Here is a 17234-nt window from a genome sequence, read left to right as displayed (position 1 = left end):
CGTTTGACGAATTCGGTTTTGCCTGAACCGCTAGGTCCAGCAATGAGCATGTTAAAGGGATGGCGAAGATACAAAGCCTCCCAACTGGCACGATCTAAGTGTTCGTCGATGACTTTGACAGTAGAGGAAGAGGGAGCAGAGACAGCAGAGGTAGCCATGGTATGAGAAATGTCACTTGTGACACGAAAAAACAAACAAGACAAGAGTTTATATACTTTTTCAGAACACGTTTATTGAATGTTTCAAATATGAACACGAAAGACAAAAATACATACAACCCAAATAGTGATGTACAGGAATATAAAACACATCAAAGCGATCAAAGTGGAATATAAACAAGTGTCTGTACAACATGTTTTGGTTAACCAAGATGTCCTAGGGACAGTGTGTAATGTTCTTACAGTCTCTACATGAGGTATTGTCACACAAGTGTCCTCCCGGAATGACCTTTCAGGCATGTCCATGACAGTCCTGTCCTGAAGCGAGTGGTTGTTCTCGGTGACGGGTTCTTCTGGCACCGTCACTAACACGGGTTGAAAAGTAACTTTTTTCCTTGAACAACTCTTGTGCATACTGGGCCACTTCTTGGGTCCAAGCCTCAAAACCCCCCTTTTTCCAATCACGAACATCTGTCCAATGAGGGTGTAAGTCACAAGCTACACACACATCGTCATACACGTCTTGGGTCGCTAAAAGTTGACGAATCTTTTTTTCCTGTTGAGGTCGAGAAGTATCCAGATGAAAACGCAAGGCTTTGAGCAAAAGGAGTTTTTCGTGACCATTTAAGGCCATGGAGGTGGTAAGTACTGATCGTAAAGAGTCCACAAAGAATCGGCTGGTAAACGAAATCCCAGAAAACAAGTCACTAAGACACACACCACTTGTCGTCCAAAATTGAATGGATACAGTTCTTGTAATAATTGATGGTAATGATCCATGGTTTGAATATGGTCATTGAGTTCCTTCCACGGAATCTGTTGGATGACATGTGACATAAACCGTGGCATGGCAGCCTCTTTTTATATTCTCTTTTTTTCGGATGCAATAGACGTACTTTCTAGCCAGAGATGTTCGTTCTCCAGTAGGGAATCTAAATCTTGCATACTGTAACCGAAACGTCAGAGTTCGTTTAGGTGTTTCCTCTTCCTCTAAGTAGATTCCACGTAACAAATGTTGGTAATCCTTTAACTTGTCTTCCTCAATGCGTTGCACTAGGTGAATCTCAAAGTAACCATAATTATGAACATGTCGATCATTAGCGACCTCAAAGTGTTGAACAATGTCTGACCATTGAAAGAATTTCTGACGAATCAGTTCTTTTATACCATTCAAGTACCAGTGGTTAAAGATCTGGTGACGTATCGGATGCAATTGTTCTTTACGTTTCACTTGTATTTTCACCAGCTCTCGGTAAATGCGTTCTCTCAACTCCACAGGCAAAGCACGAATGTTCTCTTGTAAAGTATCCATGAATAGGTCATACTAAATCCTCTTTGGTCTGACACAAGAAATGTACTCTTTGCACAAGCATGGTTTCACTTCAGTGTCGAATTTAAATCGTTGAGTCACTAATCTACACATTACAATTCGTTCAGAAGTTTCCTCTTTCACCAAGTTGACATTGTGTTCAAAAAGTTTGTAATTCGTTAACTCTTCCTCTGGAATTCGATGCAATACGTTTACAATGTAGTAACTACAATCGTCCATACCAAACCATTCCTTTTTATAACCAGAAGGTCGTTGATCAATGTCTGTCCAATGGAACACTTTCAATTGAATCAGTCCTTGTATAGCCTTCAGGTACCAGTGGTTCAAACACCGGTGACGTATCGGATGCAATTGTTCTTTACGTTTCACTTGTATTTTGACCAGCTCTCGGTAAATGCGTTCTCTCAACTCCACAGGCAAAGCACGAATGTTCTCTTGTAAAGTATCCATGAACAGATGATTATGGTAAGAAGTTACTTCAATGTCTCGGTCCCACTAAAGGTAAGTAATGACAATTCGGTGACCATCGAGCATGTTCAACGAAGGCCGAATCTTGCGGTTCCCAGTGGTGAAGTGACACACCGCAACTGAAGCACTTGACTTTATCTCCTTCGCCCAAGTAGAAAAATCCGGCTCTGGCTAATTCTTCGGGGGTCGGTCCTCCCAGATACTTTGGCCATTTTCCTTTGAACGATTGAAGACGATTTTCAAAGTCGCAGTATTCCGACAAACGCACAGGGAACGAATATTCGTCTTTCACAGGTTCGTTTCGATGAGGGTTGGGTAACAGGAACAGGAGTTTGCTCAGGGCTGGATGACATCCGTAAGGGGGTAGACGTGAAGGTGGACATTCCCCTTTAAAACGAAACCCAGTAAAATGTCCAAGAGGACGAGCAGCATCGCTTTCGCATCCCACAGGTCTGACACGCACAGCATCACTTTCCATGACAGGGGTAGGAGCACTAAAGTTCCCATGATGCTTTACGGCATCGCTCAGGTCACAACGTACAGCATCGGTCCCATCGCAAGGCTCACAATCGCACTCGTCTGCAAACTCCGTTACGCAATTACAATGGTAACCACATGGACAATCGCAGTTTCCTTCCGGACATTTTCCGTCGCAATGCATGGGTCTTATCCATCCAGTATTAGTCACACTAGAGGAAGATACAACTTTTTTACAATCCCCAAACTGAAACGATGTCTTTTTCAAAGTATTCATCTTGTTCGCTCGGTCTTGGTAGTCACAATGAACTATCGATCTTGACCATAACCCTTTTTATACTAGTCTCAATGCAGTCTCCAACTTGTACATCTTTCCTTTTTTAAGTTTTTTATGTCCTGTTCTGGAAGGTACCGTCTCTAAGGTACCGTCAACATTGTACCGTAGTGTAATGGGTGGAAAGGCCATAGAAAGGTAAGGGCAGTGCGGAGACCATCGAGTATGCTCCAGAATAGCTGAATCTTTATAGATACATAGATCCATTCGTAACTTCAGTCCGCAAGCGAAACACTGTACCTCGTATCCCAATCCTGACTTAGGTCCCAAGTAGACAAATCCTGTTCTAGCTAAAACATGCGAAGAAGGTAATCCTTCCCTATCCGTAGGCCATTTCTGAAACGTGTCCAATCGACGGGCACAATCACAATAGTCAGGTAAGAAGACTGGAAAATGGTAGGGTTTGAACTTGGAGTTCTCATCGGGTTTCTCACTCGATTCTTGCTGTGGCGAAGTCATCTTTCTGGTGGGGTAACTATCCTCTTACAACCAATGTTTTATACCAACGTGTCCATACGGTAAGGTGAAATGATTGGGAAGTCGAACTCGCTTCTGGTACACGATTTGATAGACTTTTTCCAAGGGCCGACTGACGATGTGGTGAGTGGGTAAACGTACAATCTTGTTCGGTTGGTGAGTGGTCACTTTAAAGTTTCCATCCTCTCCCGATTGCAAGGCTTCTTTCAATACCCCAAAGTTGACCACTCGACTGGTACGATAATTCAGAGTCAGTCCTTTCACTTTGCACGTCGTGTGCACTTCTCCTTCTTTGTCCCGGTATTCGTAGCCGTAATTTTTGGGACCGCCACTCACGAAACTTAGAATCTTGTCGTCGGGATGCTCGTCTGTCCAGGCTCCTAAACGGTCTCCTTCGATGTTAGGGTGATGTTGAATCGGGTGATGGATGTAAATGCAACTGTCCGTGTCAAAGTACAGGACGCGTTCTTCTAACAGTTCTAAAGCTTCGTACAATTTTAAGCGAGCATGGGCTGTCACGTAAGCCGCAATGATGACATTTCCAAAAGGGTCGTCTTGTACAAAGTCCAGATCTTCTTCGTAATTGACCAAGATCAAATTCTCTCGAACGACGTCCACGTGTTTCATGTATTTGGTTTTGTCGTGAATCATCTGGAAGTAGCGGGAAGGTTCTGTCAAATATTCCGTCTTGGGTAAACACGGTCGTTGTGCCATTTTACCCCACAAGCAATTTAACATCACTTTGGCAAACGATCGCCTGCCTTCGTTTTTCTCGATGTGGTCCAAAGTGATACCTTCTTGTTCGTAATATTTCTCTTTGAATTTTATTTGGTCTTGGGGAGTGTGACACCAGGAAGGATAGCCGCTGGCTTCTTGCTTCAGTTTCAAAAAGGCATCCACGTAGTCTGCGAAAATGCCTTTCTGCGTGGGGTCACCCTTGCGGTACTGTTGTGTCTTGGGAAAGTGGCAAATTTCGTACACTTCTAACAGTTGGTATCCCATGTCCAGAGCTTTGAACAATTCCACGCTGACCCAGGTTCCCGTCAAGGCCCGTTCTTCCTGGCTGTGCTGACAAGGCTGGTCTTGGTTGCACGTTTCGGCACAAGTACGGCACAAGGGAAACATCAGTTTGCCTTGACAATGGTGAGGTAAGACGGGATGGTATAGGTTCGTGGGAGGCAAAACTTTGCACTTGATCAAGCCTTCGTATTGTCGAATGTTTTTCAGGTCGATGTGTTCCGTCAGCAATTGCGGGTGCCCTACGGGAAAGCGACAATATTTGCACACGTAGGGATACAGCGAACACACGTCCAAGTATTTGATTTCTTCTCCTTTCTCTTCGTCGGCTTGGTACAGCAAACAGGTGGCATTGGTCCTTCCTCCGTACAAACTATCCCTCGGGTTCAGCGGGTCCACGAACTGGTAACTTTCCACGAGGCGTTTAAACTCGGGATCGGTTTTCATACGGTGATCGTACTCGTGTTCCCACATTTCCACCACTTGGTATCCTTCCTGTTCTAACTTTAGGCGTCGCTGACAAGTGTCCTGGTACAAGTCTTCCATGGTTCGTTGCAAAAACTGATTTTTAGTGCCACGGTCAGGGTAACAGACGGGACATCCGTGAAATAAGCAACCGTTAAACTCGTACACGATCTTGGGGTTTTCTAAGTCCCAGCCATCGACCGAATACGTTCCGATGGTCTTTTCGCCTCCTCCGTTGCGGGCATGCTGAATCCACTTGTCTTCCTTGTCACACAAGTAATGTAACCAGCGTAGGGCTTTGACCGAGTATTGACGTTTGACAAAGTGAGTCGTTTGAGGACTGATGACAGCCACGGTCTTTTCAGGCATGAATCGTTGTCGATACACTAAGGAACACGCTTTGGCAATGGTGCAAGCTTCTTTCAAAGGATCGACCCCTCCGTGTTCCATGAACAGTTCTCGAAATTTTCCACAGCAACGTCGTAAAATGTCCACGTCGGAACGACAATACTTTAGCATTTCTTCCTGAAAGTCGAAAGGGTCCGAGGCGTGAGCCTGGTACCAAGCGTAGAAAGCTTCTCGTTGTTCGGTACGCATGTTGTCGGGGTCGTAATAGTGAGCCTCAGGCAAATGGGGTAGAACGGCGTGTTGATTGGCTTCCGTATTGAAAAAGTGTGGAAAGTACCCTTTAGCCATTTCTGTCATTCCAAACGTTTTAGGCATTCGACTCAAAGGCATGGCCAAGTAACTCATCGAATCTTTAAACTGCACTTGTCCCACTTGCATGAAAATGATTTTGGCTCCGTTCAAAGTCACTTTAGGACGCTCGGTGCCTTGTTCCGTATAGTACCTCAAAAGAAACTGTCCATCGTATCCGGAGAAATTGTGAGCCATCACCGTGGCATGACGATGACAATCTCCGTAACGTTCGATGTCCTCTTGGCTCCACGTCTTGTCGATGGGGTCTAAGACCCATTGGGCAAAATCGGCTAACGTGTTCGGTCCCCGAAAGATTTTTTCACGCCCTCCGGGTATCTTGCTGCAGTGAGGGCAATGACTGAAGATAGGTTCTTGAATGCACTTCTCGCACGCTCGATGAGCCACGCAGAAATTAGGAATGTGAATGCCGGTCTCTTGCATGCATTCGAAATCGAAAAAGATGAAATTGCCTTTCTTCTTGTGACCGTCCTCTTTCTCTGGTGGGGGTTGGTATTTTTGCACGTAACATTGGTGTTCCAAGTCCACGATGTGGTGACAAATGTGACATTTTTTCTTTCCTCGACATACGTGTGCCTTGGTATTATTGGTACGTATGACTTGTTCACACGCGGGGCACAATCTCAGCAGTTGACAAGCGCATTTCTTCTGTGAACCTTGCGTTTTCAGATGTTGTTGGTAACAGGTAGGGCTGACAAACGTGCGCAGACAAGTGGAACAAGGCACTGGTTCTTCGCTCAGACAGGGTGAAGAGGCCAAACATCCTGTGCATTTCGATCCACAATGCTTGTGTTGCTCTCGATTGTTATAACCATGGTCACATTTCTCACAGTAATAACTGTATTTCAGGAATCCGGTGATACTGGTAATGGTATCGAAATGTTCATCGTGATAATAGACATGAATGTATTTTCCGTCCTTAAAGTCTTGCCCTCGAAACAATAGAGGTCCGCGCACTTCTTGAGGGTGCACTTTCAAGGTATATCGTGGAGCTAGGACATCTTGCAATTTTTGCATCTCAGGAATGCCACAGGGTGTGTCTTTGGACAGTCCGGCTTGTTGCAACAGGAGTTCTGCTTCGTTTCCTTGTTTGGCTCGATGGGAACGTTGAATAGTGTCCCAGGTTCTTTTCCATTCTACCGTGTCGTTCTTGTTGGCATAGGTTCGTCCCACCACGATGGCACGGGCTAAACACATCTGGTCATGAGGGTTGCTAATTCGGACGAGACTCTTTTTGGTGTTGCGAAGGTCGTCCACCAATAACATCTTTTTGCGTCCTGTCCCTTGAGGAGGAGAGACGTGGGTCATGTCCAGTGTGGCTTTACCATCGGTGATGTCAAACTGATCATTAGATTGTTGTACGTGTTGAATCTTGTCCATGACTTTGGAAGCAGTTAATTCTGCAGGGGTGCTAAACTCGATCCAAACAGGGGATTTCAAACCGTCGTGTTGTATGGAAAGTCTCAAGCGATCGTCTTCTTTGGGTTGACATTGTCGCTTGAGTGCAGTGAGCAAAGAATCCCACACCTCAGTGATGAACACTTCTGCTTTCTCTAACGGTACTTCGGACTTGAAATCTTTAAACTTCACCGTGTATTTGTAAGCCGTGGTTCTAAATTTTCTAGAGGAGCGCTTTTCCGTCTCTCGAATGGAATAGTACTTTTCAGGGTTGACAAAGGGTGGTGAACTTGGTTTAGAGGGTTTGGATTCTGGTTCACTCATGTCCTCTTCAAAATCACTGGCATGAATTTGTGCCAAGATTTCAGCCCTGGTACGAGGCGATAGATCACGTTTCTGCCTCTTACTTTCTTCTTTCTTCTCGAATGAATGGGATCGTTTCATCTTGAAAGCAAAAAGTCAAATGACTCAAGTTCAAACACCATAAACTACTTTATAGTCCTGGCAGACCAGCGTATATAAAAGGGTGTGTGTCTTGTCCTTTCACTATTCATTTCACTCTCAAGCCGAGCACAACGATGGAAGAGACTGACCAGATGGAACGTTTCGTCAGAGCTTTGCGAGGGGTCATTAGAAAATTCTCTTCAGACCAGCCTACGGACTACTCTCCTTCCTTTAGAGATAAAAGTCAAGATACTTGCTATATCTGTCAGAAGAAAGGGCATTGGTCTTCAGAGTGTCCAGACCGTCAAAAAAGAAAAAAAACAGGGACTAAAAGAGACAAAAGTGAAGATACCTGTTATTATTGTCAAGAAAAAGGACATTGGTCTCCAGATTGCCCCAAAAAGAAACAAGAGGAGTCAGAAGAAAAGAGGAATTCTTCAGAAGAAGAGAGGGATTCTTCAGAGGAAGAGAGGGATTCTTCTGAGGAAGAAAGAAGACAGGTGAAGAAAAAGAAACAGGAGAAAAAAAGAAGAAGGGAAGAAAGCGAGGAGGAAGAAGAGGAAAAGAGTGTGACGGTGAAGAAATTAAAAAAACAGAGAGACTAAACAAGGAGAAAAGAAGAAATTAATGAACTTATTATTAAAGTGTTGTGTTATAAATTGTGAATTGGATTGTAAAAAAATGGAGAAAAGAATAAATGAATGATATAAGGTAAGTGTCTTTGAGTTGTGATTTTAAAATAAGAAGCTACACTCACACACTCATACACAGACACGTACTATAAGGGTAACATGGGTGAGTTTTTTTGAGTTATTGGCAAATTGAAATTGTATTTCTTTTCGAGAAATGTGGGTGGCCCTGAAAAGGGCCTTTTTTCTTCATGGTGTAGGGGTGAGTTTAAGCAATCAATTTTAACTGCCTTAAGCCTTTGCCACGGCCAAGGCCTACTTCTGGACTGCGTAATGTTGATGATGATGATAATGATTGGGTTGAAATCACTAAGGGTGGTACGGTAGGCTTAGTCACAGGGTTGACATGTTTGGCTCGGGAAGGTCGTATTCTCTTCGGTCGTGATAAAGAAGTCTGATACATTTGTTTCAGACTTCTTAACTCCGCTAAAATGTCCAACAGTACCGTGACCGTTTGATTTTCACCCTCTTGTTTCTTTGCTGCTACTTCTTCTTGCTGTTGTTGCTGTTGTTTTTTTCTTACCTCTTCTTCTTGTTGCTGTTGCTGTAGGAGAAAAGTCTGTTCCGCTTCCTTTTGTCGTTGTATAAATTTCTCCAATTCTTCTTTCTGTCTCTGTCTAAAATTCTCCACTTGCGGTAATGAAGAAAGTAACGAAGGTTCCGGAACAAATTCTTGCGAGGAGAGAAAATCCACAAAATCCCAATTCACCTCTTCTGAAAGTAAGTCCGGGTTCCCTTGGGCAGTCTCCCCTGCTGGTGCACCCCACTGAATCGTTTTCTGAGTTTCCGTCATGTTGAATCACTGTCGCATAGATTGACTGCACACAAGCGCTAGCGAATCTATATTGACTACGTGACGTCACAGACTGCTCTCTTCGGATTGGATGCGAGCTGACTGAATTCTGTAACGCGTGTTAGGATTGGTAAATGAACTCAATCCGTTTCAATCCTTCCTCCGCCTATAAATAAGCGCCATTCACTGCATTGATTCACCTGTTCTCGTCGCTTCAAGATGTGGACCACAGTTGAGTCATCCACCCTTGTGTCTTCCATGATGTTCCGGACGGACATGCTCATGTATGTCCGAGCCAAGTGGACCGTTGTCCACAGGACAAACACCAGCCTGTGGATACGTAGGATCTACGTCGAAAGACAAGGATGCCTGAAAAGAGTGCTGATGTACGGACCAACAGTAAGACGCAGCCTAAGGACAAGAAGAAGACCAATGCGGTGCCATTTATGTTAATGAATACATTAACATAAAACCCAAAGGCCCTTTTCAGGGCCAGCCATATATCTCGAAAAGAGATAGTCTTTGAATTGCCTAAATTTAAATTTAAATTTTAAAAAAAAAAACTTTTTAAAAAAAAAAAATCCCATGTTAAATTCCCCTTGTCCGTAGAGTGACCCACGATTTATTCCCATGTTAAATTCCCTTGTCCGTAAAGTGACCCACGATTTATTCCCATGTTAAATCCCCTTGTCCGTAAAGTGCCCCACGATTTTTCTCCATGTTAATTTTCCATTGTCCGTAAAGTGCCCCAAGGGTGTTTTTAATGCTAATTCCCATTGTCCGTAAAGTGCCCCCCTTCACTACTAATGATGTGCCCTCTTACAAAGAGGGCTTAGAGATTTAGAATTGGCATTGGGTGCCCTCTGACACTGAGGGCTTGGAGATTTAGAATTGGATTGATGTGCCCTCTTACAAAGAGGGCTTAGAGATTTAGAATTGGTATTGGGTGCCCGACGACATTGAGTGCTTGGGGATTTAGAATAGGAATGATGTGCCCTCTCACAATGAGGGCTTGGGAATGTAGAATTGGAATGATGTGCCCTCTCACATTGAGGGCTTGCGGATGTAGAATTGGAATGATGTGCCCTCTCACATTGAGAGCTTTGGGATTTAGAATTGGAATGATGTGCCCTCTCAAATTGAAGGCATGGAGATGTAGAATAGGAATGATTTGCCCTCTCACAGTGAAGGCATGGAGATGTAGAATAGGAATGATGTGCCCTCTCACAGTGAAGGCGTGGAGATGTAGAATAGGAATGATGTGCCCTCTCACAGTGAAGGCTTGGAGATGTAGAATAGGAATGATGTGCCCTCTCACAGTGAAGGCTTGGAGATGTAGAGTAGGAATGATGTGCCCTCTCACAGTGAAGGCTTGGAGATGTAGAATAGGAATGATGTGCCCTCTCACAGTGAGGGCTTGGGAATGTAGAATTGGAATGATGTGCCCTCTCACAGTGAAGGCTTGGGGATGTAGAATAGGAATGATGTGCCCTCTCACAGTGAGGGCTTGGGAATGTAGAATTGGAATGATATGCCCTCTCACATTGAGGGCTTGGGGATGTAGAATAGGAATGATGTGCCCTCTCACAATGAGGGCTTGGGAATGTAGAATTGGAATGATGTGCCCTCTCACATTGAGGGCTTGGGAATGTAGAATTGGAATGATATGCCCTCTCACATTGAGGGCTTGGGGATGTAGAATAGGAATGATGTGCCCTCACACACTGAAGGCTTGGAGATGTAGAATAGGAATGATGTGCCCTCTCACATTGAGGGCTTGGGGATGTAGAATAGGAATGATGTGCCCTCACACACTGAAGGCTTGGGAGAATGTAGAATTAGCATGATGTGCTCTCTCACACTGAGGGCTTCAGGAATTTGAATTAACATAATGTGCCCTCTCACATTGTGGGCTTGGGGATGTTGAATTGGAATGATGTGCCCTCTCAAATTGAAGGCTTGGAGATGTAGAATAGGAATGATTTGCCCTCCCACAAAGAGGGCTTGGGTATGTAGAATTGGAATGGTGTGCCCTCTGACAAAGAGGGCTTGGTGATTTAGAATTGGCATGATGTGCCCTCTCATATTGAGGGCTTGGGGATTTAGAATTGGCATAATGTGCCTTCTTACAAAGAGGGCTTGGGATGTAGAATTGGCATAATGTGTCCTCTTACAAAGAGGGCTTGGGGATTTAGAATTGGAATTATGTGCCCTCTTACAAAGAGGGCTTGGGGATTTAGAATTGGCATGATGTACCCTCCCACAAAGAGGGCTTGGGGATGTAGAATTGGCATGATGTGCCCTCTCATTTGTTACAAGAGGTGACAGATGGAGACAGGATCACATAGTAGTTACTCATAGCGTGCCTGAGACTTGTGACCAAGGGGATGTGATCATGAATCCTACCATTGATTCAGATTGGCTTAGCTACTCTGGCTTGTCTTCGGACAAGGCACTTTTCTCCAGTATATATATATATATATATATATATATATATATATATATATATATATATATATATATATACTGTGCATAGAAAGTCATACATAAACTTACATGACACTTACAAAAAGAGCCTGAAGATATTCCTGATTTACAAACATGAGTAGTAAGATATTAAAATAAGCTTATGTTTGTAAAATTTTTTGAATGAGCACAAATATTGAGGAAATATATCAATTGACAATGTAACATATTTACGTTTGTGACATACAACTGCAAACAGCATGGAACCATATCTGTATTTCCACTAGCTATCAGCCAATCAAAAAGGAGCTTTCAAAAGTTATTCCCTTTGTGATTGGCTGAAACAAAATCACAAACTCTGACTGAAGAGTTTTATGATTTCCAGGCCAGATATGAATTGGCCAATGGGAGTCTATTTTGTTAATTTGTTTAATGTAGAGTTTCATTGTGTGATGGTAGTTTTGGATCTATCACATTTGATTTTGGCTGTTACAATGATAATATTGTACTGTGCAATTTTTTTAATACAGTGCTGAAAAAGTTTGGTAAGAATGTGCAAATATAATTTTTAAAATTTGCATTGACTCAATTTCCAGCCAGCGATATTCAAGACATGCAGATAATGAACATCGTACCACAGTTAAAGATGATTGAACTGTTGTCTCAACACTATCATGCATTACAAGGTGGTGGGGACATGTCCTTGATGAAGAATTTCAACACAGGATCAATTCGCCAAGGTTTTGTCATCGATGACGTGAGTTTTCTTTTTACTGTCGTATATGTGTAAATGATACACAGGACTGACTGATGTTTCCTTCATGTATACTTATGAGTAACTTTATCACCTTGCTAATGGAACTGCTAATGAAGATTGGTATATGAATGCATTTCAAAACTAGATCACAGCAACCCAATTTTCATGCTGGAGTAATTTTGTATAATTTTAATTCATTTTTCACACACACACCAATATAATTAATCATGGACGTGTTTCATCTACATGCATGAAAATTTATTTGTGAATACATATTAAGGAGATTAACTCGTCCATTCCAAAACATGATCAGTGTGACCCAGTTTTCATGCTAAAGTGACTCTGTTTTAGCTCTTTGCTAATTACATACCCAATATTTTGGACCTTATTTCATCTACACAGATGAAAATTGTTATGTGGATACATCTTGATAAAAGTAACTCATCTCTATGTGAACTAGATACACATGACCCAATTTTCATGCTTGGGTGGCTTTTGGATTTCAGCAAGATTTTCATTACACACTCAATATTTTGGATGTTATTTCAACTTTATTCATGAGAATTGGTATAGGAATGCCTCCTAGTAAGAGTAATTCAGCCATACCTACATCACTGAGACCATATATTCACACTTGAGTGACTTTTTTTTTTAAGCTCTCTGTTTATTGCATCTCAATATTTTAGAACCTATTTCACCTATGCTTATGAAAATTGCAGTTTGAGCAATCTCATCATTTCAACTTCAGTATCTTGGACCCTATTTTGAATACACTCTTGAAAAATTATACAAGTACATCTCAAGGAGAATAACTGAACTATAACAAAAGTATGTCACTGTGACCTAAGTTTGAATGACTTTGGTATTTTCCCCATGATCAGTCTGTTTACTGTCAGCAGCTGCATATGTATACAACGAAAAACAGTCTTTTAAGTTCATAAGGGTGTCAAATCCTCTAAACTATAAATACTGATAAATCTGTTTGTTTGCAAAATTTACACTGGGAATTAAAATTTTACTTTAGTATAAAATTAGGTTTATTAAATTGTGATGATTGGTTTTTGATCAGGGAATAATGGTAAGCCATATTAACTACATGTTGAATTTCAGCATGGGGTTTTAGAAACCACTTTGAGAAATAACTGGATGAAATTTCCTGAGCTTTCAAATGAATTGTGTAATATTCCATTTCATCTTGAGGGAGCTCCATCTTAATGATGGAGAGATTCCAGCAGGTAGCAGTGCATATAACTTGTCTGGAAATCAAACTTCAGATTTTATTTTTTAAGTTACAGAAAGTGAAATAACATCATTAAGATGTTCCTAGACAAGGCAGGATCTGCTGGAAACTCTGTTTTTATTTTTAGGAGCCTCTGTACCACTCAGAAGTGATGTCTCTACATGGTTTTCATTTTGAGTTGAAGGCTGTCGGTACAAGAGAAGGAGAATACACCATCTACATGCAGGTAGTGTGTGTGTGTGTGTGTGTTTGTGTGTATATATATATATATATATATATATATATATATATATATATATATATATATATATATATATATATATCTTATGGAAATAAGATATTTAAAGTTAACTTTACAGGTGTTACTCGATTGTCAAAATGACAAAGATATAATCATCACAATTTCCTTCCAGGCATGAATCTTCTCATCCATCCATCTTTACAGTGTTAACATTTTTGTTTCCTTTACCATCATGCTAAGTTGTTGGTCTACTCAGTTGTTTGATTTCCACCTGTCATTTTAGGGTGGGAATTGGAACTGGTATTTGTTGTCAAGACTCTCAACTGGTATGCATGTATTCTGTTTAATATTTTGGTCCTTTAAGTGCCAATAATCATCTGAGTATCAAATACAAGTCATATGCAAGTCATATACAAGTCATATACAAGTCATATGCAAGTCATATACAAGTCATATGTAAGTCATACAAGTCATATGCAAGTCATAAGCAAGACATATTCAAGTCATATGCAAGTCATATATAAGTCATATGCAATTCATATGCAAGTCATATACAAGTCATATGCAAGTCATATATAAGTCATATGCAAGTCAGATACAAGTCATATACAAGTCATGCAAGTCATAAGCAAGCCATATACAAGTCATATACAAGTCAAATACAAGTTAGGTTAGTGCCATTTTTGGGTCCCATACCATGAGGTAGACAAATCTTTATAGTAATAACATTCATTTATTCCTCTCTCAGTTCATCTGTAATCAATTTGATTTTCATAACTGTGCTAACTTGACTGGGAATTGCTAGATTTTACCCAGATTTAGATAATTTATGTTCACTTTGTGAAGTAGTATTGGATTTCAACCATTCCACAATATTTACAGGAGCTATGTCCCCCTGATTCCATGTCCTCCATTGATTTCATTTCCATAATACAACTTTTCCAAAGTTTTAAGATTATGTCAAAATCTTGTATATGGCTTTGTAAAGGTGAGACTTTGAGTAAGTTGATTTCCAGCATTCCATGATATCACAGACAAAATGTAACCCCCAACTCCTCGCAATCCCCCATTTTTCTGTGTTCATGACTTTTGATTCTGCAGCATTACTTCACAAAGAACTGTGGATTTGACCAAGATTTAGATTGTTGGAAGTATGAAAGAGTTCACTTTACAGTATTCCACAACATAACTTTTAGGAGTTGTGACCCCTGATTATCTGCCCTCCCAGACTGGTTTGTGCAGTATAAATTTACCAAGGATTGCTTGGTTTCTACCATGTAACTTTTTTTGATGAGTTTGATTTTCAGCATTCCACAATGTCATTCAGAGGAGTTATCGCTGCTGATTTCCCTTAACTTTGATTTCATCAGCAGAAGTTCACTAAGGAATCTTGAATTTTAACCAGATTTAATAAGCACTATAATATTAATAAGACATTGTATAATTTTGTTATCCAGCATTCTGCCAATAAGACATTGTATACATTTGTTATCCAGCATTCTGCCAATAAGACATTGTATAAATTTGTTATCGAGCATTCTGCCAATAAGACATTGTATACATTTGTTATCCAGCATTCTGCCAATAAGACATTGTATACATTTGTTATCCAGCATTCTGCCAATAATGTGTGGGAGTTATGCTCTCTATTATTCCGTCCCCCTGACTTTGGTTTCTACAGTATTTCTTTACCAAGGATTGTTGGATTTCATTTGGAATGCATCTGTTTTCTACAGTAGTACTTTACCAAGGATTGTTGGATTTCATTTTGGAATGCATCTGTTTTCTACAGTATTACTTTATCAAGGATTGTTGGATTTCATTTGGAATGCATCTGTTTTCTACAGTAGTACTTTACCAAGGATTGTTGGATTTCATTTGGAATGCATCTGTTTTCTACAGTAGTACTTTACCAAGAATTGTTGGATTTCATGTGGAATGCATCTGGTTTCTACAGTATTACTTTACCAAGAATTGTTGGATTTCATGCAGAATGCATCTAATGTGCTTGGTCAGACCTTGAATGAGTTTCATTTCCAGCATTCTTGACATAATTTTACCAAGGATTGTTGGATTTCAACGTGATTTGGCATGCTATTTTATATTGGCGAGGCCTTGAAAGAGTTTTATTTTCAGACCTCCAATACATCAATTATGGACCCTGATTTCCCATCCTCCTATTTTTGGTTTCTGCAAATTTTTCTAAGGAATCTTGCATTTCAAACAGATTTATCAAGCAGTTTTATATTGGTTAGATATGAATTTGATTTCCAGTACTCCATATCAGTATTTAAAAGAATTGATGCCCATTCTCCTATCGCTGGTTTCCTTTGTTTAGGAATACACTAATCAATATTCTTTAAAATAAATAGAAATCTTGTGGAAAAATATTATTATCTGCAATTCAAACATAAAGCTGCATATTATAAATGTATTACATTAATTTTCTCACAAAGTAAATTATTTACAACAATTTTAAACTATTTTTACTTTTATTTAAATTATTGGCTTAAAGAATGTCATATACATTAAGCCATAAGCTGGTTTTAGAAAACATTTGTGTATTGTAGATATTTTCATTTATGTATTGTAGATGTTTTCATTTGCATGGCCTTTTATCACATATTAGTGGTAAGAAACTATTTTTAAGTTTTTTTTTACTTTTCCAAAGATTTAACAATATTGTTTGAAATGTAGGATCATTTAATTTGTTCAAGAGTGGATTAAGAGAATAAATTTGGGATTTTATAATGTCTGTGTATAATGAAGTACAACCTAGCGCATAATATAAGAATGGTCCTGGTGAAGAATTTTATTGTATGTCTCGGGTAAGATGGGAATTTATTAACTCCTTTTTCTTTTCAAAATATAAATAAAAGATCTGGAAGAAGAATTTAGATTGAAAGATGTTGAGGGTGTTGAAAGAGATATGTTGAATTTTTTCTTTGTTATGTGCTGAGACCATTGTATTAATCATGCCAATTGCAGATGGTTTACAGAAAGGATCAAAAGTCATATACAAATACTGTTGTTACTGGAATTTACAAGTTCATAAAAAAGATGAAAATAATGGTGTTTAGAAAAGTGGTAGGTTATCAGACTGCTGTAATTTTATTTATGATTTGAACTTAGAAATTGTTATAAATTTACCCATTTTGGCACATATTATTTTAACACTGGAGGAAGCAAAAAGAACACTTAAAGCATGTCAAACATAATGCAGCTTGTAAATTACATATATAGATCAGATTTACAAATATATATGTATACCATATACTGGACCATCTTGAAATTAGTTCTGCCAATATTGAACAATGGATCAGAAGTTTGTTTTTTTTTGATGACATTGAAAGAGTAAGTATGCAGTTCTGCAAACCTTTATTTTGTGCAAAGGAGTGTATGCAATTCTGCAAACCTTTATTTTGTGCAAAGGAGTGTATGCAATTCTGCAAACCTTTATTTTGTGCAAAGGAGTGTATGCAATCTGATTTTGTACATGGAGGACATGTCATTGTCACAAAGGTATCAATATTATGAAGTACTGGTTTAAATTTAGAATTTTGACGATATGAACTATATTAAAGAATTTGTAATACATTACATAGACCATCACAACCAAACAAAACTTGGTTTCTTTTGTCTTGAGATTTATTATCATTATTGGGAACTTATTAGATTTGGGTAAATTGAGGTGTAGGAGACCAGATACATATATATATATATATATATATATATATATATATATATATATATATATATATAT

The 17234-nt window shown here is 39.9% G+C and overlaps 1 protein-coding gene across 3 annotated transcripts in view; it reads left to right on the top strand.

The window, feature by feature from the left end:
- LOC149795676 (BTB/POZ domain-containing protein 16-like) overlaps positions 1 to 17234 on the top strand; it is a 263165-nt gene that overhangs the window by 209299 nt on the left and 36632 nt on the right. For all 3 annotated transcript variants that reach the window (XM_089965525.1, XM_089965523.1, XM_089965524.1), the window contains 2 exons: positions 11830 to 11990; positions 13358 to 13456. In XM_089965525.1, the coding sequence (XP_089821651.1) occupies positions 11830 to 11990; positions 13358 to 13456 (260 nt within the window). The remainder of the gene's footprint in view (positions 1 to 11829; positions 11991 to 13357; positions 13457 to 17234) is intronic.

The sequence above is a fragment of the Sinohyriopsis cumingii genome, chromosome 7, assembly GCF_028554795.1.
Source record: "Sinohyriopsis cumingii isolate HCF-2022 chromosome 7, ASM2855479v2, whole genome shotgun sequence".
NCBI lineage: Eukaryota > Metazoa > Mollusca > Bivalvia > Unionida > Unionidae > Sinohyriopsis > Sinohyriopsis cumingii.
Note: the sequence above shows the minus strand (reverse complement) of the source record. Positions and strands in the feature narration are given on the sequence as shown.